The sequence below is a fragment of the Somniosus microcephalus genome, chromosome 16 (genome assembly GCF_052327205.1).
Source record: "Somniosus microcephalus isolate GS21.2 chromosome 16, FLI_Smic_1.0, whole genome shotgun sequence".
Classification (NCBI taxonomy): Eukaryota; Metazoa; Chordata; class Chondrichthyes; order Squaliformes; family Somniosidae; genus Somniosus; species Somniosus microcephalus.
In genome coordinates, this window is record NC_141002.1 from 8,205,209 (window position 1) to 8,230,887 (window position 25,679).

The 25,679-nt window shown below is 52.6% G+C and overlaps 1 protein-coding gene across 3 annotated transcripts in view; it reads right to left on the reverse strand.

Annotated features, from left to right (window-relative positions):
• Window positions 1-18,076, reverse strand: part of LOC147105969 (differentially expressed in FDCP 6 homolog) — a 185,146-nt gene extending 167,070 nt beyond the window's left edge. For 2 of the 3 annotated variants that reach the window (XM_086008580.1, XM_086008578.1), the window contains exon 1: window positions 17,606-18,075. In XM_086008580.1, the coding sequence (XP_085864706.1) occupies window positions 17,606-17,701 (96 nt within the window). In that variant the 5' untranslated portion in view covers window positions 17,702-18,075. Of the gene's footprint in view, window positions 1-17,605 lie in introns of all 3 variants that reach the window. The other variant, XM_086008579.1, reaches the window with a different exon arrangement.
• Window positions 18,077-25,679: the final 7,603 nt, after the last annotated feature.

A 25,679-nucleotide genomic window follows, 5' to 3' on the forward strand; every position in this document is an offset into this window, starting at 1 on the left:
TCCCCGGCTCATTACTCCCCACTCTCCCCGGCTCATTACTCCCCACTCTCCCCGGCTCATTACTCCCCACTCTCCCCCATTACTCCCCACTCTCCCCAAGCTCCTTACTCCCCACTCTCCCCGGGCTCATTACTCCCCACTCTCCCCAGCTCATTACTCACCACACTCCCCGGCTCATTACTCCCCACTCTCCCGGGATCATTGCTCCCCACTCTCCCCGGCTCATTACTCCCCACTCTCCCCAGCCCATTACTCCCCACTCTCCCCGGCCCATTACTCCCCACTCTCCCCGCTCATTACTCCCCACTCTCCCGAGCCCATTACTCCCCACTCTCCCGGGCCCATTACTCCCCACTCTCCCGGGCCCATTACTCCCCACTCTCCCCGGCTCATTACTCCCCACTCTCCCCGGCCCATTACTCCCCACTCTCCCCGGCTCATTATTCCCCACTCTCCCCGGCTCATTACTCCCCACACTCCCCGGCTCATTACTCCCCACACTCCCCGGCTCATTACTCCCCGCTCTCCCCGGCCCATTACTCCCCGCTCTCCCCGGCTCATTAACCCCCGCTCTCCCCGGCTCATTACTCCCCGCTCTCCCCGGCCCACTACTCCCCGCTCTCATTACTCCCCGCTCTCCCCGGCTCATTACTCCCCACACTCCCCGGCTCATTACTCCCCACTCTCCCCGGCCCATTACTCCCCGCTCTCCCCGGGCTCATTACTCCCCACTCTCCCCGGGCTCATTACTCCCCACACTCCCCGGCTCATTACTCACCACTCTCCCCGGCTCATTACTCCCCACACTCCCGGCTCATTACTCCCCACACTCCCCGGCTCATTACTCACCACTCTCCCCGGGCTCATTACTCCCCACACTCCCCGGCTCATTACTCACCACTCTCCCCGGGCTCATTACTCCCCACACTCCCCGGCTCATTACTCACCACACTCCCCGGATCATTACTCCCCACTCTCCCGGGCTCATTGCTCCCCACTCTCCCCGGCTCATTACTCCCCACTCTCCCCGGCTCATTACTCCCCACTCTCCCCGGCTCATTACTCCCCACTCTCCCTGGCTCATTACTCCCCACTCTCCCCGGCTCATTACTCCCCACTCTCCCCCATTACTCCCCACTCTCCCCAAGCTCATTACTCCCCACTCTCCCCGGGCAAATTACTCCCCACTCTCCCCGGGCTCATTACTCCCCACTCTCCCCGGCTCATTACTCCCCACTCTCCCCGGCTCATTACTCCCCACTCTCCCCAGGCTCATTACTCCCCACTCTCCCCGGGCTCATTACTCACCACTCTCCCCCATTACTCCCCACTCTCCCCAGGCTCATTACTCCCCACTCTCCCCGGGCTCATTACTCCCCACACTCCCCAGCCCATTACTCCCCACTCTCCCTGGCTCATTACTCCCCACTCTCCCCAGCCCATTACTCCCCACTCTCCCCGGCTCATTACTCCCCACTCTCCCCGGCTCATTACTCCCCACTCTCCCCGGCTCATTACTCCCCACTCTCCCCGGCTCATTACTCCCCACTCTCCCCAGCTCATTACTCCCCACCTCATTACTCCCCACACTCCCCCATTACTCCCCACACTCCCCGGCTCATTACTCACCACTCTCCCCAGGCTCATTACTCCCCACACTCCCGGCTCATTACTCCCCACACTCCCCGGCTCATTACTCACCACTCTCCCCGGGCTCATTACTCCCCACACTCCCCGGCTCATTACTCACCACTCTCCCCGGGCTCATTACTCCCCACACTCCCCGGCTCATTACTCACCACTCTCCCCGGGCTCATTACTCCCCACACTCCCCGGCTCATTACTCACCACACTCCCCGGCTCATTACTTCCCACTCTCCCGGGCTCATTGCTCCCCACTCTCCCCGGCTCATTACTCCCCACTCTCCCCGGCTCATTACTCCCCACTCTCCCCGGCTCATTACTCCCCACTCTCCCCGAATCATTACTCCCCACTCTCCCCGGCTCATTACTCCCCACTCTCCCCCATTACTCCCCACTCTCCCCAAGCTCATTACTCCCCACTCTCCCCGGGCTAATTACTCCCCACTCTCCCTGGGCTCATTACTCCCCACTCTCCCCGACTCATTACTCCCCACTCTCCCCGGCTCATTACTCCCCACTCTCCCCAGGCTCATTACTCCCCACTCTCCCCGGGCTCACTACTCACCACTCTCCCCCATTACTCCCCACTCTCCCCAGGCTCATTACTCCCCACTTTCCCCGGGCTCATTACTCCCCACACTCCCCGGCCCATTACTCCCCACTCTCCCTGGCTCATTACTCCCCACTCTCCCCAGCCCATTACTCCCCACTCTCCCCGGCTCATTACTCCCCACTCTCCCCGGCTCATTACTCCCCACTCTCCCCGGCTCATTACTCCCCACTCTCCCCGGCTCATTACTCCCCACTCTCCCCGGCTCATTACTCCCCACTCTCCCCCATTACTCCCCACTCTCCCCAAGCTCCTTACTCCCCACTCTCCCCGGGCTCATTACTCCCCACTCTCCCCAGCTCATTACTCACCACACTCCCCGGCTCATTACTCCCCACTCTCCCGGGATCATTGCTCCCCACTCTCCCCGGCTCATTACTCCCCACTCTCCCCGGCTCATTACTCCCCACTCTCCACGGCTCATTACTCCCCACTCTCCCCGGCTCATTACTCCCCACTCTCCCCGGCTCATTACTCCCCACTCTCCCCCATTACTCCCCACTCTCCCCAAGCTCATTACTCCCCACTCTCCCCGGGCTAATTACTCCCCACTCTCCCCGGGCTCATTACTCCCCACTCTCCCCGGCTCATTACTCCCCACTCTCCCCGGCTCATTACTCCCCACTCTCCCCAGGCTCATTACTCCCCACTCTCCCCGGGCTCATTACTCACCACTCTCCCCCATTACTCCCCACTCTCCCCAGGCTCATTACTCCCCACTCTCCCCGGGCTCATTACTCCCCACACTCCCCGGCCCATTACTCCCCACTCTCCCTGGCTCATTACTCCCCACTCTCCCCAGCCCATTACTCCCCACTCTCCCCGGCTCATTACTCCCCACTCTCCCCGGCTCATTACTCCCCACTCTCCCCGGCTCATTACTCCCCACTCTCCCCGGCTCATTACTCCCCACTCTCCCCGGCTCATTACTCCCCACTCTCCCCCATTAGTCCCCACTCTCCCCAAGCTCATTACTCCCCACTCTCCCCGGGCTCATTACTCCCCACTCTCCCCGGGCTCATTACTCCCCACTCTCCCCGGCTCATTACTCCCCACTCTCCCCGGCTCATTACTCCCCACTCTCCCCGGCTCATTACTCCCCACTCTCCCCGGCCCATTACTCCCCACTCTCCCCGCTCATTACTCCCCACTCTCCCGAGCCCATTACTCCCCACTCTCCCGGGCCCATTATTCCCCACTCTCCCCGGCTCATTACTCCCCACTCTCCCCGGCCCATTACTCCCCACTCTCCCCGGCTCATTATTCCCCACTCTCCCCGGCTCATTACTCCCCACACTCCCCGGCTCATTACTCCCCACACTCCCCGGCTCATTACTCCCCGCTCTCCCCGGCCCATTACTCCCCGCTCTCCCCGGCTCATTACTCCCCGCTCTCCCCGGCTCATTACTCCCCGCTCTCCCCGGCCCACTACTCCCCGCTCTCCCCGGGCTCATTACTCCCCGCTCTCCCCGGCTCATTACTCCCCACACTCCCCGGCTCATTACTCCCCACTCTCCCCGGCCCATTACTCCCCCCTCTCCCCGGGCTCATTACTCCCCACTCTCCCCGGGCTCATTACTCCCCACACTCCCCGGCTCATTACTCACCACTCTCCCCGGCTCATTACTCCCCACACTCCCGGCTCATTACTCCCCACACTCCCCGGCTCATTACTCACGACTCTCCCCGGGCTCATTACTCCCCACACTCCCCGGCTCATTACTCACCACTCTCCCCGGGCTCATTACTCCCCACACTCCCGGCTCATTACTCCCCACACTCCCCGGCTCATTACTCACCACTCTCCCCGGGCTCATTACTCCCCACACTCCCCGGCTCATTACTCACCACTCTCCCCGGGCTCATTACTCCCCACACTCCCCGGCTCATTACTCACCACTCTCCCCGGGCTCATTACTCCCCACACTCCCCGGCTCATTACTCACCACTCTCCCCGGGCTCATTACTCCCCACACTCCCCGGCTCATTACTCACCACTCTCCCCGGGCTCATTACTCACCACTCTCCCCCGGCTCATTACTCCCCACTCTCCCCGGCTCATTACTCCCCACTCTCCCGGGCTCATTGCTCCCCACTCTCCCCGGCTCATTACTCCCCACTCTCCCCGGCTCATTACTCCCCACTCTCCCCGGCTCATTACTCCCCACTCTCCCCGGCTCATTACTCCCCACTCTCCCCGGCTCATTACTCCCCACTCTCCCCCATTGCTCCCCACTCTGCCCAATCTCATTACTCCCCACTCTCCCCGGGCAAATTACTCCCCACTCTCCCCGGGCTCATTACTCCCCACTCTCCCCGGCTCATTACTCCCCACTCTCCCCGGCTCATTACTCCCCACTCTCCCCAGGCTCATTACTCCCCACTCTCCCCGGGCTCATTACTCACCACTCTCCCCCATTACTCCCCACTCTCCCCAGGCTCATTACTCCCCACTCTCCCCGGGCTCATTACTCCCCACACTCCCCGGCCCATTACTCCCCACTCTCCCTGGCTCATTACTCCACACTCTCCCCAGCCCATTACTCCCCACTCTCCCCGGCTCATTACTCCCCACTCTCCCCGGCTCATTACTCCCCACTCTCCCCGGCTCATTACTCCCCACTCTCCCCGGCTCATTACTCCCCACTCTCCCCGGCTCATTACTCCCCACCTCATTACTCCCCACTCTCCCCCATTACTCCCCACACTCCCCGGCTCATTACTCCCCACACTCCCCGGCTCATTACTCACCACTCTCCCCGGGCTCATTACTCCCCACACTCCCCGGCTCATTACTCACCACTCTCCCCGGGCTCATTACTCCCCACACTCCCCGGCTCATTACTCACCACTCTCCCTGGGCACATTACTCCCCACACTCCCCGGCTCATTACTCACCACACTCCCCGGCTCATTACTCCCCACTCTCCCGGGCTCATTGCTCCCCACTCTCCCCGGCTCATTACTCCCCACTCTCCCCGGCTCATTACTCCCCACTCTCCCCGGCTCATTACTCCCCACTCTCCCCGACTCATTACTCCCCACTCTCCCTGGCTCATTACTCCCCACTCTCCCCCATTACTCCCCACTCTCCCCAAGCTCATTACTCCCCACTCTCCCCGGGCTAATTACTCCCCACTCTCCCCGGGCTCATTACTCCCCACTCTCCCCGACTCATTACTCCCCACTCTCCCCGGCTCATTACTCCCCACTCTCCCCAGGCTCATTACTCCCCACTCTCCCCGGGCTCACTACTCACCACTCTCCCCCATTACTCCCCACTCTCCCCAGGCTCATTACTCCACACTCTCCCCGGGCTCATTACTCCCCACACTCCCCGGCCCATTACTCCCCACTCTCCCTGGCTCATTACTCCCCACTCTCCCCAGCCCATTACTCCCCACTCTCCCCGGCTCATTACTCCCCACTCTCCTCGGCTCATTACTCCCCACTCTCCCCGGCTCATTACTCCCCACTCTCCCCGGCTCATTACTCCCCACTCTCCCCCATTACTCCCCACTCTCCCCAAGCTCATTACTCCCCACTCTCCCCAAGCTCATTACTCCCCACTCTCCCCGGCTCATTACTCACCACACTCCCCGGCTCATTACTCCCCACTCTCCCGGGCTCATTGCTCCCCACTCTCCCCGGCTCATTACTCCCCACTCTCCCCGGCTCATTACTCCCCACTCTCCCCGGCTCATTACTCCCCACTCTCCCCGGCTCATTACTCCCCACTCTCCCCGGCTCATTACTCCCCACTCTCCCCCATTACTCCCCACTCTCCCCAAGCTCATTACTCCCCACTCTCCCCGGGCTAATTACTCCCCACTCTCCCCGGGCTCATTACTCCCCACTCTCCCCGGCTCATTACTCCCCACTCTCCCCGGCTCATTACTCCCCACTCTCCCCGGGCTCATTACTCACCACTCTCCCCCATTACTCCCCACTCTCCCCAGGCTCATTACTCCCCACTCTCCCCGGGCTCATTACTCCCCACACTCCCCGGCCCATTACTCCCCACTCTCCCTGGCTCATTACTCCCCACTCTCCCCAGCCCATTACTCCCCACTCTCCCCGGCTCATTACTCCCCACTCTCCCCGGCTCATTACTCCACACTCTCCCCGGCTCATTACTCCCCACTCTCCCCGGCTCATTACTCCCCACTCTCCCCGGCTCATTACTCCCCACTCTCCCCGGCTCATTACTCCCCACTCTCCCCCATTACTCCCCACTCTCCCCAAGCTCATTACTCCCCACTCTCCCCGGGCTCATTACTCCCCACTCTCCCCGGGCTCATTACTCCCCACTCTCCCCGGCTCATTACTCCCCACTCTCCCCGGCTCATTACTCCCCACTCTCCCCGGCTCATTACTCCCCACTCTCCCCAGGCTCATTACTCCCCACTCTCCCCGGGCTCATTACTCACCACTCTCCCCGGCTCATTACTCCCCACTCTCCCCGGCTCATTACTCCCCACTCTCCCCGGACTCATTGCTCCCCACTCTCCCCGGCTCATTACTCCCCACTCTCCCTGGCCCATTACTCCCCACTCTCCCCGGCTCATTACTCCCCACTCTCCCCGGCTCATTACTCCCCACTCTCCACGGCTCATTACTCCCCACTCTCCCCAGGCTCATTACTCCCCACTCTCCCCGGCTCATTACTCCCCACTCTCCCCGGCTCATTACTCCCCACTCTCCCCAGGCTCATTACTCCCCACTCTCCCCGGGCTCATTACTCACCACTCTCCCCGGCTCATTACTCCCCACTCTCCCCGGCTCATTACTCCCCACTCTCCCCGGACTCATTGCTCCCCACTCTCCCCGGCTCATTACTCCCCACTCTCCCCGGGCTCATTACTCCCCACTTTCCCCGGGCTCATTACTCCCCACTCTCCCCGGCCCATTACTCCCCACTCTCCCCAGGCTCATTACTCCCCACTCTCCCCGGGCTCATTACTCACCACTCTCCCCGGCTCATTACTCCCCACTCTCCCCGGCTCATTACTCCCCACTCTCCCCGGCTCATTAATCCCCACTCTCCCCGGCTCATTAATCCCCACTCTCCCCGGCTCATTACTCCCCACTCTCCCCGGCCCATTATTCCCACTCTCCCCGGCCCATTACTCACCACTCTCCCCGGGCTCATTACACCCCACTCTCCCCGGGCTCATTACTCCCCACTCTCCCCGGCCCATTACACCCCACTCTCCCCCATTACTCCCCACTCTCCCCGGCCTCATTACTCCCCACTCTCCCCCGGGCCCATTACTCCCCACTCGCCCGGGGCCCATTATTCTCCACTCTCCCCGGCTCATTACTCCCCACTCTCCCCGGCACATTACTTCCCACTCTCCCTGGGCTCATTACTCCCCACTCTCCCCAGCTCATTACTCCCCACTCTCCCCGGCTCATTACTCCCCACTCTCCCTGGCCCATTACTCCCCACTCTCCCCGGCTCATTACTCCCCACTCTCCCCGGCCCATTACTCCCCTCACTCCCCGGCCCATTACTCCCCACGCTCCCCGGCCCATTACTCCCCACTCTCCCCAGCTCATTACTCCCCACTCTCCCCAACCCATTACTCCCCACTCTCCCCGGCCCATTACTCTCCACTCTCCCCGGCTCATTACTCCCTACTCTCCCCGGCACATTACTCGCCACTCTCCCCGGCTCATTACTCCCCACTCTCCCCGGCCCATTACTCGCCACTCTCCCTGGCCCATTATTCCCCACTCTCCCCGGCTCATTACTCCCCACTCTCCCTGGCCCATTACTCTCCACTCTCCCCGGCTCATTACTCCCCACTCTCCCCGGCTCACTACTCCCCACTCTCCCCGACCAATTACTCCCCACTCTCCCCGGCCCATTACTCCCCACTCTCCCCGGCCCATTACTCCCCACTCTCCCCGGCCCATTATTCCCCACTCTCCCCGGCCCATTACTCCCCACTCTCCTCATGTTGTGTCTGTGTGTTGATAGAGACACTGAAGACAGGAGTTGGTTTCATAGGTGTTTACTAAACAAAGTCTGGAGGGGAACTAACTGATACAACACAATATACAGGCTTATATAGCCCGAGTGGCCATTACCGGCATTACAGTACACATGGGGCTCTTAAAGGCACATACACTACAATTCCTCCCCTTTTAGCCAACCAGTACATAATATTTTAAGTAATTATTAATTACATGTTACAAGAAAAATCATCTACACATTGCTACAGTTAATTAATTATAAGTCAGTCTCTCTGGAGGCTTCCTGACTCGGTGCGGATAACGCCTCGGTGGTGTAGTAGTTTCTGGTGGTGTAGTAGGTTCTTTTGGCAAGGCTGATTCGGCTTGAATGCCAGTGTCGGGTTCATCGGGTTCCAGTAGCACCGGATCGGAGGTAGATATGGGTATCTCTACTTCATCGTTAGGCGTATAGAGTTGTGGTGTAGGTTGTCCCTTTTCGGATGACTCTATGATTTGGTCAGCATGGCGCCTTATTATGCTTTCTCCGATGTCCACGGTATACATCAGCGGTCCTAGTCATGTGCAGATAGTTCCAGGCTGCCATTTCTCTGTACGGTAGTCCCGGGCCAAAACTTGTTGACCTATCTGGAAGGTTCTAGTTGGCCTTTCATTCATGCCTTGAAATTGCCGGTTCTCCACGTCCCTTCTGATGTTGGGCTTGATCAAATCCAGCCGGCATCTTAGGCTTCTATTGAAGAACATCATGGCGGGAGTTTGGTTTGTAACCATATGTGTTGCATTTCTGTATGCGAACAAGAAGTTATCCACCTTGTGCTGAAGTTTTATGTCTTCATTACCCATGGCCTTTATGGCCTTCTTGAAGGTCTGGACAAACCTTTCAGCCAATCCATTGGTGGCGGGATGGTATGGGGCGGACGTGTAGCGCTTAACCCCATTGTTTTTTAAGAACTTCCTGAATTCTTCGGACACAAATTGCGGTCCATTATCAGAACAGATCTGTTCCGGCAGCCCATTCCTGGCAAATATGGTCCTTAATACTGTGATGGTTTTTTCCGTGGTGGTGGAGGACATCTTTATTACCTCCGGCCACTTGGAGTGTGCATCAACCGCGATTAAGAACATTGAGTCCATAAATGGACCAGCAAAGTCGATGTGTACCCTTTTCCAGGAAGATGAGGGCCACTCCCATGGATGTAGAGGGGCTTGGGGTGGAGCGTTTTGGACCTTCTGGCATCCTAGGCAGCTCTTGGTCATTTCTTCGATGTCTCCATCGATACCTGGCCACCATACAAACGCCCTGGCTAGGTTCTTCATTTTCACTCCACCCAGATGCCCCTCGTGAAGCTCCTTTAGAACTTTATCCTGGAGTTTGGGTGGAATCACCACTCTGGATCCACACATCAAGGTTCCTCGGCCATGTGCTGGCCATCCCTTCACTGTTAAATCGTAGACTCGTGAGAGAGTCGGGTCATTTCTAGTTTCCCTTTCAATGGCAGAATTTGTTACTGGTAGATATTCGACTATGGTAGAGTGGAAAATCTCCACTGGGTCTATGGTAGGTGCTTCTTCTACCGTTGGCAACGGTAGGCGCGATAACCCGTCAGCATTCCCATGCTGTTTTGATCCTTTGTATTCTATGTTGTATTGGTGTGCCCCTAGAAAAAGGGACCACCTCTGTAGCCTTTGCGCTGTCCTAATGGGAACACCCTTTTTAGGGTTGAATATGGAGATGAGGGGTTGATGGTCAGTCAACAAGGTAAATTTTTGTCCGTGTAGGTAATGGTTGAACTTCTTCACTCCCCATACCAGGCTGAGTGCTTCCCTGTCGATTTGGGCATAGTTACGCTCAGCTGAATTCAATGAGCGTGACGCAAAAGCTATCGGCCGTTCCGAGTCATCAGGGAATTTATGCGATAATACTGCTCCTACGCCGTAAGGGGATGCATCGCACACCAGTCTGATTGGCAGTGATGGGTTGTAATGAGCCAAAACTTCTTTGGACGTGATTAAGTCTTTGCATTTATGGAAGGCACGTTTACAGTCTTCGCTCCATTTCCAAATTACTCCTGTTTGTAGCAGTTCATTAAGAGGGTGTAGAAGAGTTGATAAGTTCGGTAAAAATTTATGATAGTAATTTATTAATCCCAGGAACGACCTTAATTGTGAAACATTTTCAGGTGCTGGGGCTTTTATGACCGCTTCAATTTTTTCAGGTGACTTATGCAACCCTTCCTTATTAATTATGTGGCCACAATATGATATTTGATTTTGGAAAAATTCGCACTTGGGGCGATTTGCTCGTAGGCCCTGTTCTCTCAGCCTAGTGAGCACCTGCTCCAAATTGGCAAGGTGCTCGTTGTCGTTTTCTCCTGTTACAAGGATGTCGTCTAGGTAGCATTGGGTCCCCGGAATCCCTTGGAGGACTTGCTCCATAGCTCTTTGCCAGATAGCTGGAGCGGATGCTACTCCGAAAACCAGTCGATTGTACTGGTACAGGCCTTTGTGTGTATTTATCGTGAGATATTTTTTAGAGGCCTCTTCAACCTCCATCTGTAGATATGCCTGTGCCAAGTCAATTTTGGTGAAACTTTTCCCTCCGGATAGTGAGGCGAAAATATCTTCTATCCTCGGAAGAGGATACTGTACCGTGTGAAGGACCGGGTTTACAGTCACCATGAAGTCTCCACAGATGCGAATTTTTCTCTGTTCTTCAGATTTATCATTATTCAATGCTTTCTTCATGACTGGAACGATGGGTGTTGCCCACTCGCTCCAATCTATTTTGGATAATACGCCTGCCTTTTCCAAATTCTCCAGCTCTGCCTCGACTGCTGGACGAATTGCGTATGGCACCGGTCTTGCCTTAAAAAATTTGGGAATTGCTGCATCTTCCACTTTTATTGAGGCGGTGATGCCTTTCAAGGTTCCTAGTTTCTCTTGAAACACTTCTTTGGCGTTGGCCAAGATGTCTTTTAATCGTTCAGGTATGATGTCATCATCGTTTTTTTTCTTACTGGTCACCGTCAGTGCCTGAATGGAGTGCCAGTCTAAATGTATTTTCCTGATCCATTCACGTCCCAACAGCGGTGGACCACCATCTTGTAGAATGTATAAATACAACTTTTGTATTTTCTTGCCGTTGTATACAACAGGCACCCTTATTTTTCCTTTGGGGTATACTTTCTGCCCCGTATATGTTTTCAAGATAATGGATGTGTCTTTTAAAGGTATATGCGGAAATAGCCGCTCGTAATCCCGTCGATTTATGACGGTCAGAGCTGATCCTGTATCTAGCTCCATTTTAACTGGGGACCCTGCTATCGTGAGGGTAACCCAAATGGTCTGGTAATCATCTTTGGCAATTACATTATGTAATTTGAGACAGCTTAGTCTCTTGTTTTCGGAGTTGCTATCGATCTTCTGGTCTTCGGAGCTACTGTCCGTCATCATTTGTACCTTTCTGTACTTTTCTTTATTGATTTTTTTTTTGTCTGTGGATTTTTTTTGTCCAGATCGGCATACCCGTGCAATGTGTCCAATCTTTCCGCATTGCCTGCATGCTTTGTCCTTGAACCAGCAGTCCCTCTGGTCATGGGTGGATCTGCCGCAGCGATAACATCTCTCGAAACCCTGTGTCATTTCATGGGTGCCGAAGTCCTGTGTCTTTTGTTGTATCTCTGCAGCTCCTCTTGCGGCTGCTTCGTATGATACAGCCATACTGAAAGCCTTGTCCAGTGTTAAATCTTTTTCAGAAAGCAGCCTTTTCTGTGTTCCTTCACTTAAGAGACCGCAGATGAATTTGTCTCGAAGATAATCTGCTAGTCCTGCCCCGAATTGGCAGTGTTTTGATAGCTTTCTTAATTCGGTGAGGTAATCAGCATTACTTTCATTCTTGTGTTGATTTCTCTTGAAGAATTTGAATCGTTCCGCTATCAGCAGCGGTGTTGGGTTTAAGTGCTCCTGTAGGGTATCAACAATTTCTTTAAAATTCTTGTCCTTTGGTTTGGCTGGAGTGATTAAATTTCGTAACAGCCCGTATGTCTTTGCGCCCATTAGATTTAGCAGTACTGAAGCTTTTTTTTCATCTTCTATTCCATTTGCGGTGCAATATACCTCCACTCTTTCCACATATGTGGTCCAATCCTCTATCTCGTTATCAAAAGCATCAATATTGCCAGACTTAGGCATCCTAGAAATAAAATGGCGCTTCCCGCGCTTTTCTTTCTTTTCTGCAGAAAAGATATGGCGCTTCCCGCGCTTCCCCGCCGCTGCTGCCGATGACAACGCTGTTTCCCGCGGTTTCCGTTCTTTTTATTTATTTATTTACAGTTGGAGACTCGTTCCCGCCGGACTCTCTCTCTAGGTCTAAACGCCGACCTGCTTGCAGCGCCGGCCGTCTCCCGAGTGCTCCCTCCCCGTCTGTTACTGCTTGCCTCCGCTTTCGCTGCTTGGCCCAGCTGTAGAGCCAGCCGCTGGAGCCCCAGCCCGACGCCCAGGAAGGAGTATTGCAGTACCTGCCACCAGCTTGGCTAGCTGGTGAAACCACAGCTTTTTCTTTTTCTTGATTTTTCTTCAACTTTGGACGCCAGAGGAATCGATGTCCTTGAGGTGCTGCTGAATTGCAGGTAAGTCCGTTTCCAATTCGTCGCCACTGTTGTGTCTGTGTGTTGATAGAGACACTGAAGACAGGAGTTGGTTTCATAGGTGTTTACTAAACAAAGTCTGGAGGGGAACTAACTGATACAACACAATATACAGGCTTATATAGCCCGAGTGGCCATTACCGGCATTACAGTACAGATGGGGCTCTTAAAGGCACATACACTACACCCCGGCCCATTATTCCCCACTCTCCCCGACTCATTACTCCCCACTCTCCCCGGCCCATTACTCTCCACTTTCCCCAGGCTCATTACTCCCCACTCTCCCCAGCTCATTACTCCCCACTCTCCCCGGCTCATTACTCCTCACTCTCCCTGGCTCATTACTCCCCACTCTCCCGGACTCATTACTCCCCACTCTCCGGTTCCCTGGGTTATGGGGTGCTTATGCTCTATCCCCAGGTCAACCCATTAACAGTGTTGCCCTGGCATTGACTTTTTCCAACTCGCAATTTTAGACAAACATGGATCTGACAATCCCTAGTCAATGAGAATGATGCTAAGAGATTGATGGGTACTGTGGTGACATCACTTACCCTCCCTACTGGGAATTATAGAGTTGTCGTAGGACACAGTTCTGCTGCTGGTGGGGGGGAGGGGGGTTTAGTGAGCAAGAGGAGATTGCTACAGTCAGTGCCACTTGGAGCAGAGAAACACATTCACTGTAATTAAGCAGACAGAATGGGTAATGTAACAGAAACCAGTTACTTCAACTCGGCAGTCACATTCTCCATCAATGTACAGATTGAATGGCATGTGCCTTACCCTTTAATGTGCCTATTTCATGGCTGGTCCTTTCCCCTTTAATTTGCATGTTTAATGGTCTGTCAATTCCCCTTTATTGGTTAACCCCTTTCCCTTTAATAGTCCTACTTATAGGCCAAATGACAAGGGAGAATTCCCCTGCTCTTAGTGCATAGGATCTTTAATGTCCACTTGAGAGGGCAGACAGTATGGTGCTCCCTCAGTACTGCCCCTCTGAAGGTGCAGCACTCCCTCAGCACTGACCCTCCGACAGTGCAGCGCTCCCTCAGTACCAGCAAAATTAATGGAACTAAAAGTCAATAAATACCAGGGACCGGATGACCTACATCCTAGGGTTTTGAAAGAGGTGGCCATTGGGATAGTGGGTGCATTGGTTGTCATCTTCCAAAATTCTATCGATTATGGAACGGTTCCTGCAGATTGGAGGATAGCAAATATAACTCTGCTATTTAAGAAAGGAGGGAGAGAGAAAACGGGGAACTACAGACCTGTTAGCCTCACATCAGTAGTTGGCAAAATGCTGGAATTTATTATAAAGAATGCAATAACTGGGCACTTAGAAACTAATAGTTTGGGCAGAGTCAACATGGATTTATGAAAGGGAAATCCTGTTTAACAAACCTATTGGAGTTCTTTGAGGATGTAACTAGTGGAGTAGACAAAGGGGAACCGGTAGATGTGGTGTATTTGGATTTTCAGAAGGCCTTCGATAAGGTCCCACACAAGAGATTGGTGAACAAAATTAGGGCACATAGAATTAGGGGTAATATACTAGCATCGATTGAGAATTGGTTAACAGACAGAAAACAAAGAGTAGGGATACGGGTCTTTTTCAAGATGGCAGGCTGTGACGAGTGGGGTACCGCAAGGATCGGTGCTTGGGCCCCAGCTATTCACAATCTAGATCAATGATTTGGATGAGGGGACTAAATGTAACATTTCCAAATTTGCTGATGATACAAAGCTAGGTGACAGTGTCAGTTGGGAAGAGGATGTGAAGAGGCTTCAAGAGGATCTCAACAGGCTCTGTGAGTGGGCGAGAACATGGCAGATGGAATATAATGTGGATAAATGTGAAGTTATCCACTTTGGTAGAAAAAACAGAAAGGCAGAGTATTTCCTAAATGGTGAAAGATTGGGGAATGCAGGTGCTCAATGGGACCTGGGTGTCCTTGTACATGAGTCACTGAAAGTGAATGTGCAGGTGCAGCAAGCCATTAGGAAAGCAAATGGTATGCTGGCCTTCATTACAAGAGGATTTGAGTACAGGAGTAAAGTAGTCTTAGGCCAATTATATAGGGCCTTGGTGAGACCACACCTGGAGTACTGTGCACAATTTTGGTCTCCTTACCTAAGGAAGGATATACTTGCCATAGAGGGAGTGAAACGAAGGTTCACAAGATTGATTCCTGGGATGGTGGGACTGTTGTATGAGAAGAGATTGAGTAAACTAGGTCTGTATTCTCTTGAATTCAGAAAATTGAGAGGGGATCTCATTGAAGCATACAAAATTATTACAGGGCTTGATCGGGTGGATGCTGGGAGAATGTTTCCCTTGGCTGGGGAGTCTAGAACCAGGGGCCACAACCTCAGGATAAAGGGTAGGCCATTCAGGACTGAGATGAGAAGAAATTTCTTCACACAGAGGGTGGTGAATCTTTGGAATTCTCTACCTAAGAGGGCTGTGGAGGCTCAGTCATTGGGTATATTCAAAAAAAAGTCGATAGATTTCTGACTCCCTCAGTACTGCCCCTCCGACAGTGTGGCGCTCCATCAGTACTGTCCCTCCGACAGCGTGGTGCTCCCTCAGTACTGACCTTCCGACAGCGTGGCACTCCCTCAGTGCTGCCCCTCCGACAGCATGCCACTCCCTCGGTGCTGCCCCTCTGAGAGTGCAGCACTCCCTCGGTACTGACACTCCAACAGTGTAGTGCTCCCACGGTACAGCCCCTCCCAAGTGCAGCGCTGCCTCGGTACTGAGACTCCGACCGTGCGGCGCTGCCCCTCCGACAGCAGGGCGCTGCCCCTCCGACAGCACGGGGCTGCCCCTCCGACAGCGCGGCGCTGCCCCTCCGACAGCGCGGCGCTGCCCCTCCGACAGCCCGGCGCTGCCCCTCCGACAGCCCGGCGCTGCCCCTCCGACAGCGCAGCACTCCCTCAGTAGTGCCCCTCTGACAGTGCAGCGCTCCCTCAGTACTGCCCCTCCGATAGTGCAGCGCTCCCTCAGTACTGCCCCTCTGACAGCACAGCGCTCCCTCAGTACTGCCCCTCTGACAGTGCAGCGCTCCCTCAGTACTGCCCCTCTGACAGTGCAGCGCTCCCTCAGTACTGCCCCTCCGACAGTGCAGCGCTCCCTCAGTACTGCCCCTCTGACAGTGCAGCGCTCCCTCAGTACTGCCCCTCTGACAGTGCAGCGCTCCCTCAGTACTGCCCCTCCGACAGTGCAGCGCTCCCTCAGAACTGCCCCTCCGATAGTGCAGCGCTCCCTCAGTACTGCCCCTCTGACAGTGCAGCGCTCCCTCAGTACTGCCCCTCCGATAGTGCAGCGCTCCCTCAGTACTGCCCCTCTGACAGTGCAGCGCTCCCTCAGCACCACCCCTCCGACAGTGCAGCGCTCCCTCAGTACTGCCCCTCTGACAGTGCAGCGCTCCCTCAGTACTGCCCCTCCGACAGTGCAGCGCTCCCTCAGTACTGACCCTCTGACAGTGCAGCACTCCCTCAGTACTGCCCCTCTGCCAGTGCAGCGCTCCCTCAGTACTGCCCCTCTGACAGTGCAGCGCTCCCTCAGTACTGCCCCTCCGACAGTGCAGCGCTCCATCAGTACTGACCCTCTGACAGTGCAGCACTCCCTCAGTACTGCCCCTCTGACAGCGCAGCGCTCCCTCAGTACTGCCCCTCCGACAGTGCGGCGCTCCCTCAGTACTGCCCCTCTGACAGCGCAGCGCTGCCCCTCCGACAGCCCGGCGCTGCCCCTCCAACAGCGCAGCACTCCCTCAGTAGTGCCCCTCTGACAGTGCAGCGCTCCCTCAGTACTGCCCCTCCGATAGTGCGGCGCTCCCTCAGTACTGCCCCTCTGACAGTGCAGTGCTCCCTCAGTACTGCCCCTCTGACAGTGCAGCGCTCCCTCAGTACTGCCCCTCCGACAGTGCAGCGCTCCCTCAGTACTGCCCCTCCGATAGTGCAGCGCTCCCTCAGTACTGCCCCTCCGACAGTGCAGCGCTCCCTCAGTACTGCCCCTCCGATAGTGCAGCGCTCCCTCAGGACTGCCCCTCCGATAGTGCAGCGCTCCCTCAGAACTGCCCCTCCGATAGTGCAGCGCTCCCTCAGTACTGCCCCTCTGACAGTGCAGCGCTCCCTCAGTACTGCCCCTCTGACAGTGCAGCGCTCCCTCAGTACTGCCCCTCTGACAGTGCAGCGCTGCCCCTCCGACAGCCCGGCGCTGCCCCTCCAACAGCGCAGCACTCCCTCAGTAGTGCCCCTCTGACAGTGCAGCGCTCCCTCAGTACTGCCCCTCCGACAGTGCAGCGCTCCCTCAGTACTGCCCCTCTGACAGTGCAGCGCTCCCTCAGTACTGCCCCTCCAATAGTGCAGCGCTCCCTCAGTACTGCCCCTCCAATAGTGCAGCGCTCCCTCAGTACTCTCAGCCTGGATTATGTGCTGAAGTCTCAGGAGTGGGGCTTGAACCCACAGCCTCTGACTCCGAGGTAGAGTGCTACCCACGGAGTTACGGCTCACAGAACCAACTAATCTGTTTCAGTGATATTGGTTGAGGAATAAAAGTTGTCTGGGACACTGGGAGAATTCCCTGCTCTTTACAGAACGCCACCAGCCCGAGAGCTGAGACCTCTTGCGTGCAGAAGTTAGCAGCACTTTTAAATAAAGCGAATGATTTTGCACCCAGGCATACTGTCCCTCCCTCCTTTCTCTGCTGCATCGTCTTTACCTTCAGTTGGGATTTGGAAACCTTCCCGCTCTTCTCTAGGTCCAGGGCGGTGAACGCGTACCAGATGGATTTAAGCAGCTCGTTTTTTAAATCCATGCTTTGCAGGAGAGTCCGCCAGAGAGTGAGAGAAACAAAAGTCCAGGGCGGATATCCAGCGAGCGCAGAGCGAGCCACTCACTGGAAGCTGGCATTCACTGCTCGGCTGCAGGGGGCTTCACTCCCTCCGCCTGTACCCGCCCCGAGCCAAGGATAGGGCCCCGGCTCCCGCTTCCGCTCCCGGCCCCACAACCCGCTCCACCGGTTCTCTTTAATTCTGTTGTTCTCATTCTCGCTCCTGAACTTCCGCGCTCATTGCCGAGTTTACTCTCGATCCGCGGCCACCAGCAGCCGATCAGCTGTGGGTGTGTCCGCTGGCACCAGGGCACCGTGCCCGGGAGAGCGGGAAGTGGATCACACAGGGGCTGGTCAACAGCTCAGAGTCACTTCTCCAAACCGCATCAAAATAATTTCAAAACATAAACAAATCCAAACCCACCCAGAGATCTTGTATGACTTTCTCCTACATTCAAACAAATCTCCGTGTTTGTTTTCAAATATAGAACTCATTTTATCCAGGGTGTTAGTTTAGCACTGAGTTACACTGCCACCTTCTTGTGGCTAGTGTGAAAATACACTAACCAGAGTGATGGGTAAACACACTGACCAGAGTGTGGGTAAAACACACTGACCAGAGTGTGGGTAAAACAGACTGACCAGAGTGTGGGTAAAACACACTGACCAGAGTGTGGGTAAACACACTGACCAGAGTGTGGGTAAAACACACTGACCAGAGTGTGGGTAAACACACTGACCAGAGTGTGGGTAAAACACACTGACCAGAGTGTGGGTAAAACACACTGACCAGAGTGTGGGTAAACACACTGACCAGAGTGTGGGTAAAACACACTGACCAGAGTGTGGGTAAACAGGCTGACCAGAGTGTGGGTAAAACACACTGACCAGAGTGTGGGTAAACACACTGACCAGAGTGTGGGTAAACACACTGACCAGAGTGTGGGTAAAACACACTGACCAGAGTGTGGGTAAACACACTGACCAGAGTGTGGGTAAAACACACTGACCAGAGTGTGGGTAAAACACACTGACCAGAGTGTGGGTAAAGACAGTGACCAGAGTGTGGGTAAAACACACTGACCAGAGTGTGGGTAAAACACACTGACCAGAGTGTGGGTAAAACACACTGACCAGAGTGTGGGTAAAACACACTGACCAGAGTGTGGGTAAAACACACTGACCAGAGTGTGGGTAAACACACTGACCAGAGTGTGGGTAAAACACACTGACCAGAGTGTGGGTAAAACACACTGACCAGAGTGTGGGTAAACACACTGACCAGAGTGTGGGTAAACACACTGATCAGAGTGTGGGTAAAACACACTGTCCAGAGTGTGGGTAAAGACACTGACCAGAGTGTGGGTAAACACACTGACCAGAGTGTGGGTAAAACAGAATGACCAGAGTGTGGGTAAACACACTGACCAGATTGTGGGTAAAACACACTGACCAGAGTGTGGGTAAAACACACTGACCTGAGTGTGGGTAAACACACTGACCAGAGTGTGGGTAAAACACACTGACCAGAGTGTGGGTAAAACACACTGACCAGAGTGTGGGTAAAACACACTGACCAGAGTGTGGGTGTAATGATATCAGCAAATAGTGATGTTATTTGCCTGTTTGATTATCATGCCTTACCAGCATAATTGCATGTATTGATTGCTTGTGCCTGACCAGCAGAGGGTATGTGACCGAGACAAGCAAGGCAGTTGGGTTTTAGTTTCAGTTTCATTCGAGATGCATCACTAGCATCATGTCTCCTGTAAATGCTGTATAAAGAGTTGAACAGACTTTAGATTAAAAGGCATTCTCTTTCATAAATGTCTCGTCATTGAACCCACAAAGAAATCAATACATGGTGTCAGAAGTGATTGAAAGAGATGAAGAGGAAAAATCTGAAGTTAAATCAGCTCTCCACAGATTAGCAAGCCAAAAGAGAACATCGTTACTTACCATTAGAGAATAGCTAACGAAGTGAAAAATGGAAGGTTTACTCCCACCGGCGAAGCTTCAGCTGACAGGTAATGTGGCTGAAAATTGGAGAAGGTTCAAACAACGTGTGGGGTTGTATTTATCAGCAATCGGAGCTGATGAGAAAAGTAATAAAAAGAAATCGTCAGTGTTCTTACATGTCGTGGGTGATGAAGCGCTGGAGGTGTATAATAACTTCACATTCGCTGCTGATGGAGACAAAATGAAGCTAGATAAAATAATGGAACAGTTTGAGGCCTACTGCATACCTAAACGTAACGTGACGTTTGAGAGGCACAGATTTTTCACATGTGTGCAGAAAACGGGTGAGACTATTGATCAGTATGTGACTGAACTGAGAAACAGAAGCAAATCGTGTGAATTTGTGAGACTGACAGACTCGCTGATAAAAGACAGACTGGTGTGTGGTATTCCAGATAATGGTCGAAGGGAAAGACTGCTAAGAGAGCAAGATCTAGACCTGGGAAAAGCCATAGCTCTGTGTAAGGCTACGGAGACCGTGAAGTTGCAGGCAAAGGAGTTGTTCAGTGACAGTAGCTGCAACGTGGATGCAGTGAGTAAGAACGGACACAAACCGTTTAACAAAAAGAGCGCCAATGTGAAAAAAGAGGCGTGGCCAGCGAACGAAAATGAAAGGGACAATCGAAAGTTATGTAGTCGATGCGGTACACAGCATACACCAAGAAATTGTCCAGCATATGGTAAAACATGCAATAGTTGCAACAAAAACAACCATTATGCCCGTTGCTGTAAGAACCAAGCGCAACAAAGCAAGGTCCATACAGTAGATGAAAGCGAGATAGAGGAGTTCAATGTAGATGTTGTGTCTGAAAACAAAAAAGAAGAAAGAGACTGGATGTTGACACTAAAAGTGAATGAGTACATATTCCATTTAAATTGGATACTGGAGCACAAGTTAATGTGATATCAGAGACTGATTTTAAGAAAATTAGACCCAGACCAAAGATACATGGAATAAAAGTGAAAGTGACAGGATACTCAGGTACTGGTAAAGCAGTGAAAGGAAGATGCATTGTCAAAGTAACACACAAGGACAGAGAGCACACGCTAGCATTAATCGTGGTGCCAAAGGATGTGCAAGCCATACTAGGTTTAAAAGCCTGTGAGAGACTGAACCTGGTAAAGAGAGTCCTCGTTGTGGAAAGCGAAGGAGAGACAGTCTATGATGAACTGAATGTTGCGTACACACCGGGTAAGCTGATGTATACAGCAGACACGTTGTCCAGAGCTGTTGACCCAGGAGAGCCCGCACACACAGTGAAAAGACTGATGTACAAGGCAAAAGACAGTGGAACTGACTTCTACCAGAGCATGCTTGTATACCGCACAACGCCGCTCGCGTGTGGTATGTCACCAGCCCAACTCCTTATGGGACGTATGCTAAGGTCAAACCTACCCATCCCGGAGAACCTCCTGAAAATAAAAGAGGGGGAGAAAGTGAGGAAGTTCAAAGAACAACAGAAAGAAAAGCAAAAGTACTACTATGACAGAGGAACACAAAACCTACCTGAACTCCACACTGGTGACCAAGTAAGGTTCAAAGACAAAACAAACACATGGACTCAGAAGGGAACTGTCCTGAGTGAAGTTCAACCAAGATCATACACCATTCAGACAGATGAGGGTGCTGTTCTGAGAAGAAATCGTCGAGATCTTCTCATGGGACCAGCCACAGCAGGTCAAGAGACTGATACTGTTGAACAAACTGATCACACAGCTGAGAACCAATCATCTGAGGCAACAACTCAGATTCAAGGACAATCAATCAGAAAATCCTCAAGACACGTGAAGCCTCCTGAGAGACTCATTGAGCAAATTTAAGGACTATTGTTATAGAAGGAAGTAATGTTATCTTATTCTTTCTTCAAGTTCTAGTGTATTGATAATGTAAGTTCATTAAGTGTTACAGTTAAAATGTAGATTAATACAAAGAAAACATGTTGTTAGATAAAAGTAAAATACTTTTGTTTTAATAAAGGGAGATGTAATGATATCAGCAAATAGTGATGTTATTTGCCTGTTTGATTATCATGCCTTACCAGCATAATTGCATGTATTGATTGCTTGTGCCTGACCAGCAGAGGGCATGTGACCGAGACAAGCAAGGCAGTTGGGTTTTAGTTTCAGTTTCGTTCTAGATGCATCACTAGCATCATGTCTCCTGTAAATGCTGTATAAAGAGTTGAACAGACTTTAGATTAAATGACATTCTCTTTCATAAATGTCTCGTCATTGAACCCACAAAGAAATCAATACAGTGGGTAAAACACACTGACCAGAGTGTGGATAAAACACACTGACCAGAGTGTGGGTAAAACACACTGACCAGAGTGTGGGTAAAACACACTGACCAGAGTGAGGGTAAAACACACTGACCAGAGTGAGGGTAAAACACACTGACCAGAGTGTGGGTAAAACACACTGACCAGAGTGTGGGTAAAACACACTGACCAGAGTGTGGGTAAAGACACTGACCAGACTGTGGGTAAAACACACTGACCAGAGTGTGGGTAAAACACACTGACCAGAGTGTGGGTAAAGACACTGACCAGACTGTGGGTAAAACACACTGACCAGAGTGTGGGGAAACACACTGACCAGAGTGTGGGTAAAACACACTGACCAGAGTGTGGGTAAAGACACTGACCAGAGTGTGTGTAAAACACACTGACCAGAGTGTGGGTAAAGAAACTGACCAGACTGTGGGTAAAACACCCTGACCAGAGTGTGGGGAAACACACTGACCAGAGTTTGGGTAAAACACACTGGGCAGAGTGTGGGTAAAACACACTGAACATAGTGTGGGTAAAACACACTGACCAGAGTGTGGATAAAACACACTGACCAGAGTGTGGGTAAAACACACTGACCAGAGTGTGGGTAAAACACACTGACCAGAGTGTGGGTAAAACACACTGACCAGAGTGTGGGTAAAACACACTGACCAGAGTGTGGGTAAAACACACGGACCAGAGTGTGGGTAAAACACACTGACCAGAGTGTGGGTAAAACACACTGACCAGAGTGTGGGTAAAACACACTGACCAGAGCGTGGGTAAACACACTGACCAGAGTGTGGGTAAACACACTGACCAGAGTGTGGGTAAAACACACTGACCAGAGTGTGGGTAAAACACACTGACCAGAGTGTGGGTAAAACACACTGACCAGAGTGTGGTTAAACACACTGACCAGAGTGTGGGTAAAACACACTGACCAGAGTGTGGGTAAAACACACTGACCAGAGTGTGGGGAAACACACTGACCAGAGTGTGGGTAAAACACACTGGGCAGAGTGTGGGTAAAACACACTGACCAGAGTGTGGGTAAAACACACTGACCAGAGTGTGGGTAAAACACACTGGGCAGAGTGTGGGTAAAACACACTGACCAGAGTGTGGGTAAAATACACTGACCAGAGTGTGGGTAAAACACACTGACCAGAGTGTGGGTAAAACACACTGACCAGAGTGTGGGTAAAACACACTGACCAGAGTGTGGGTAAAACACACTGACCAGAGTGTGGGTAAAACACACTGACCAGAGTGTGGGTAAAATACACTGACCAGAGTGTGGGTAAAACACACTGACCAGAGTGTGGGTAAAACACACTGACCAGAGTGTGGGTAAAACACACTGACCAGATTGTGGGTAAAACACACTGACCAGATTGTGGGTAAAACACACTGACCAGAGTGTGGGTAAAACACACTGACCAGATTGTGGGTAAAACACACTGACCAGAGTGTGGGTAAAACACACTGACCAGAGTGTGGGTAAAGACACTGACCAGAGTGTGTGTAAAACACACTGACCAGAGTGTGGGTAAAGAAACTGACCAGACTGTGGGTAAAACACCCTGACCAGAGTGTGGGGAAACACACTGACCAGAGTTTGGGTAAAACACACTGGGCAGAGTGTGGGTAAAACACACTGAACATAGTGTGGGTAAAACACACTGACCAGAGTGTGGATAAAACACACTGACCAGAGTGTGGGTAAAACACACTGACCAGAGTGTGGGTAAAACATACTGACCAGAGTGTGGGTAAAACACACTGACCAGAGTGTGGGTAAAACACACTGACCAGAGTGTGGGTAAAACACACGGACCAGAGTGTGGGTAAAACACACTGACCAGAGTGTGGGTAAAACACACTGACCAGAGTGTGGGTAAAACACACTGACCAGAGCGTGGGTAAACACACTGACCAGAGTGTGGGTAAACACACTGACCAGAGTGTGGGTAAAACACACTGACCAGAGTGTGGGTAAAACACACTGACCAGAGTGTGGGTAAAACACACTGACCAGAGTGTGGTTAAACACACTGACCAGAGTGTGGGTAAAACACACTGACCAGAGTGTGGGTAAAACACACTGACCAGAGTGTGGGGAAACACACTGACCAGAGTGTGGGTAAAACACACTGGGCAGAGTGTGGGTAAAACACACTGACCAGAGTGTGGGTAAAACACACTGACCAGAGTGTGGGTAAAACACACTGGGCAGAGTGTGGGTAAAACACACTGACCAGAGTGTGGGTAAAATACACTGACCAGAGTGTGGGTAAAACACACTGACCAGAGTGTGGGTAAAACACACTGACCAGAGTGTGGGTAAAACACACTGACCAGAGTGTGGGTAAAACACACTGACCAGAGTGTGGGTAAAACACACTGACCAGAGTGTGGGTAAAATACACTGACCAGAGTGTGGGTAAAACACACTGACCAGAGTGTGGGTAAAACACACTGACCAGAGTGTGGGTAAAACACACTGACCAGATTGTGGGTAAAACACACTGACCAGATTGTGGGTAAAACACACTGACCAGAGTGTGGGTAAAACACACTGACCAGATTGTGGGTAAAACACACTGACCAGAGTGTGGGTAAAACACACTGACCAGAGTGTGGGTAAACACACTGACCAGAGTGTGGGTAAACACACTGACCAGAGTGTGGGTAAAACACACTGACCAGAGTGTGGGTAAACACACTGACCAGAGTGTGGGTAAACACACTGACCAGAGCGTGGGTAAAACACACTGACCAGAGTGTGGGTAAACACACTGACCAGAGTGTGGGTAAACACACTGACCAGAGTGTGGGTAAAACACACTGACCAGAGTGTGGGTAAAACACACTGACCAGAGTGTGGGTAAAACACACTGACCAGAGTGTGGGTAAAACACACTGACCAGAGTGTGGGTAAAACACACTGACCAGAGTGTGGGTAAACACACTGACCAGAGTGTGGGTAAAACACACTGACCAGAGTGTGGGTAAAACACACTGACCAGAGTGTGGGTAAAACACACTGACCAGAGTGTGGGTAAAACACACTGACCAGAGTGTGGGTAAACACACTGACCAGAGTGTGGGTAAAACACACTGACCAGAGTGTGGGTAAAACACACTGACCAGAGTGTGGGTAAAACACACTGACCAGAGTGTGGGTAAAACACACTGACCAGAGTGTGGGTAAAACACACTGACCAGAGTGTGGGTAAAACACACTGACCAGAGTGTGGGTAAAACACACTGACCAGAGTGTGGGTAAAACACACTGACCAGAGTGTGGGTAAAACACACTGACCAGAGTGTGGGTAAAACACACTGACCAGAGTGTGGGTAAACACACTGACCAGAGTGTGGGTAAACACACTGACCAGATTGTGGGTAAAACACACTGACCAGAGTGTGGGTAAAACACACTGAACAGAGTGTGGGTAAACACACTGACCAGAGTGTGGGTAAAACACACTGACCAGAGTGTGGGTAAAACACACTGACCAGAGTGTGGGTAAAACACACTGACCAGAGTGTGGCTAAAGACAGAGGCCTAGAAATTCAGTTGTTTGCGCCAGCCGCTAGCGCCTTAGGAGGAGGAGATGTGGGGCGCTAGGCGGCTAGCGGCCGGGTGCAGCGCGATCTGCGCC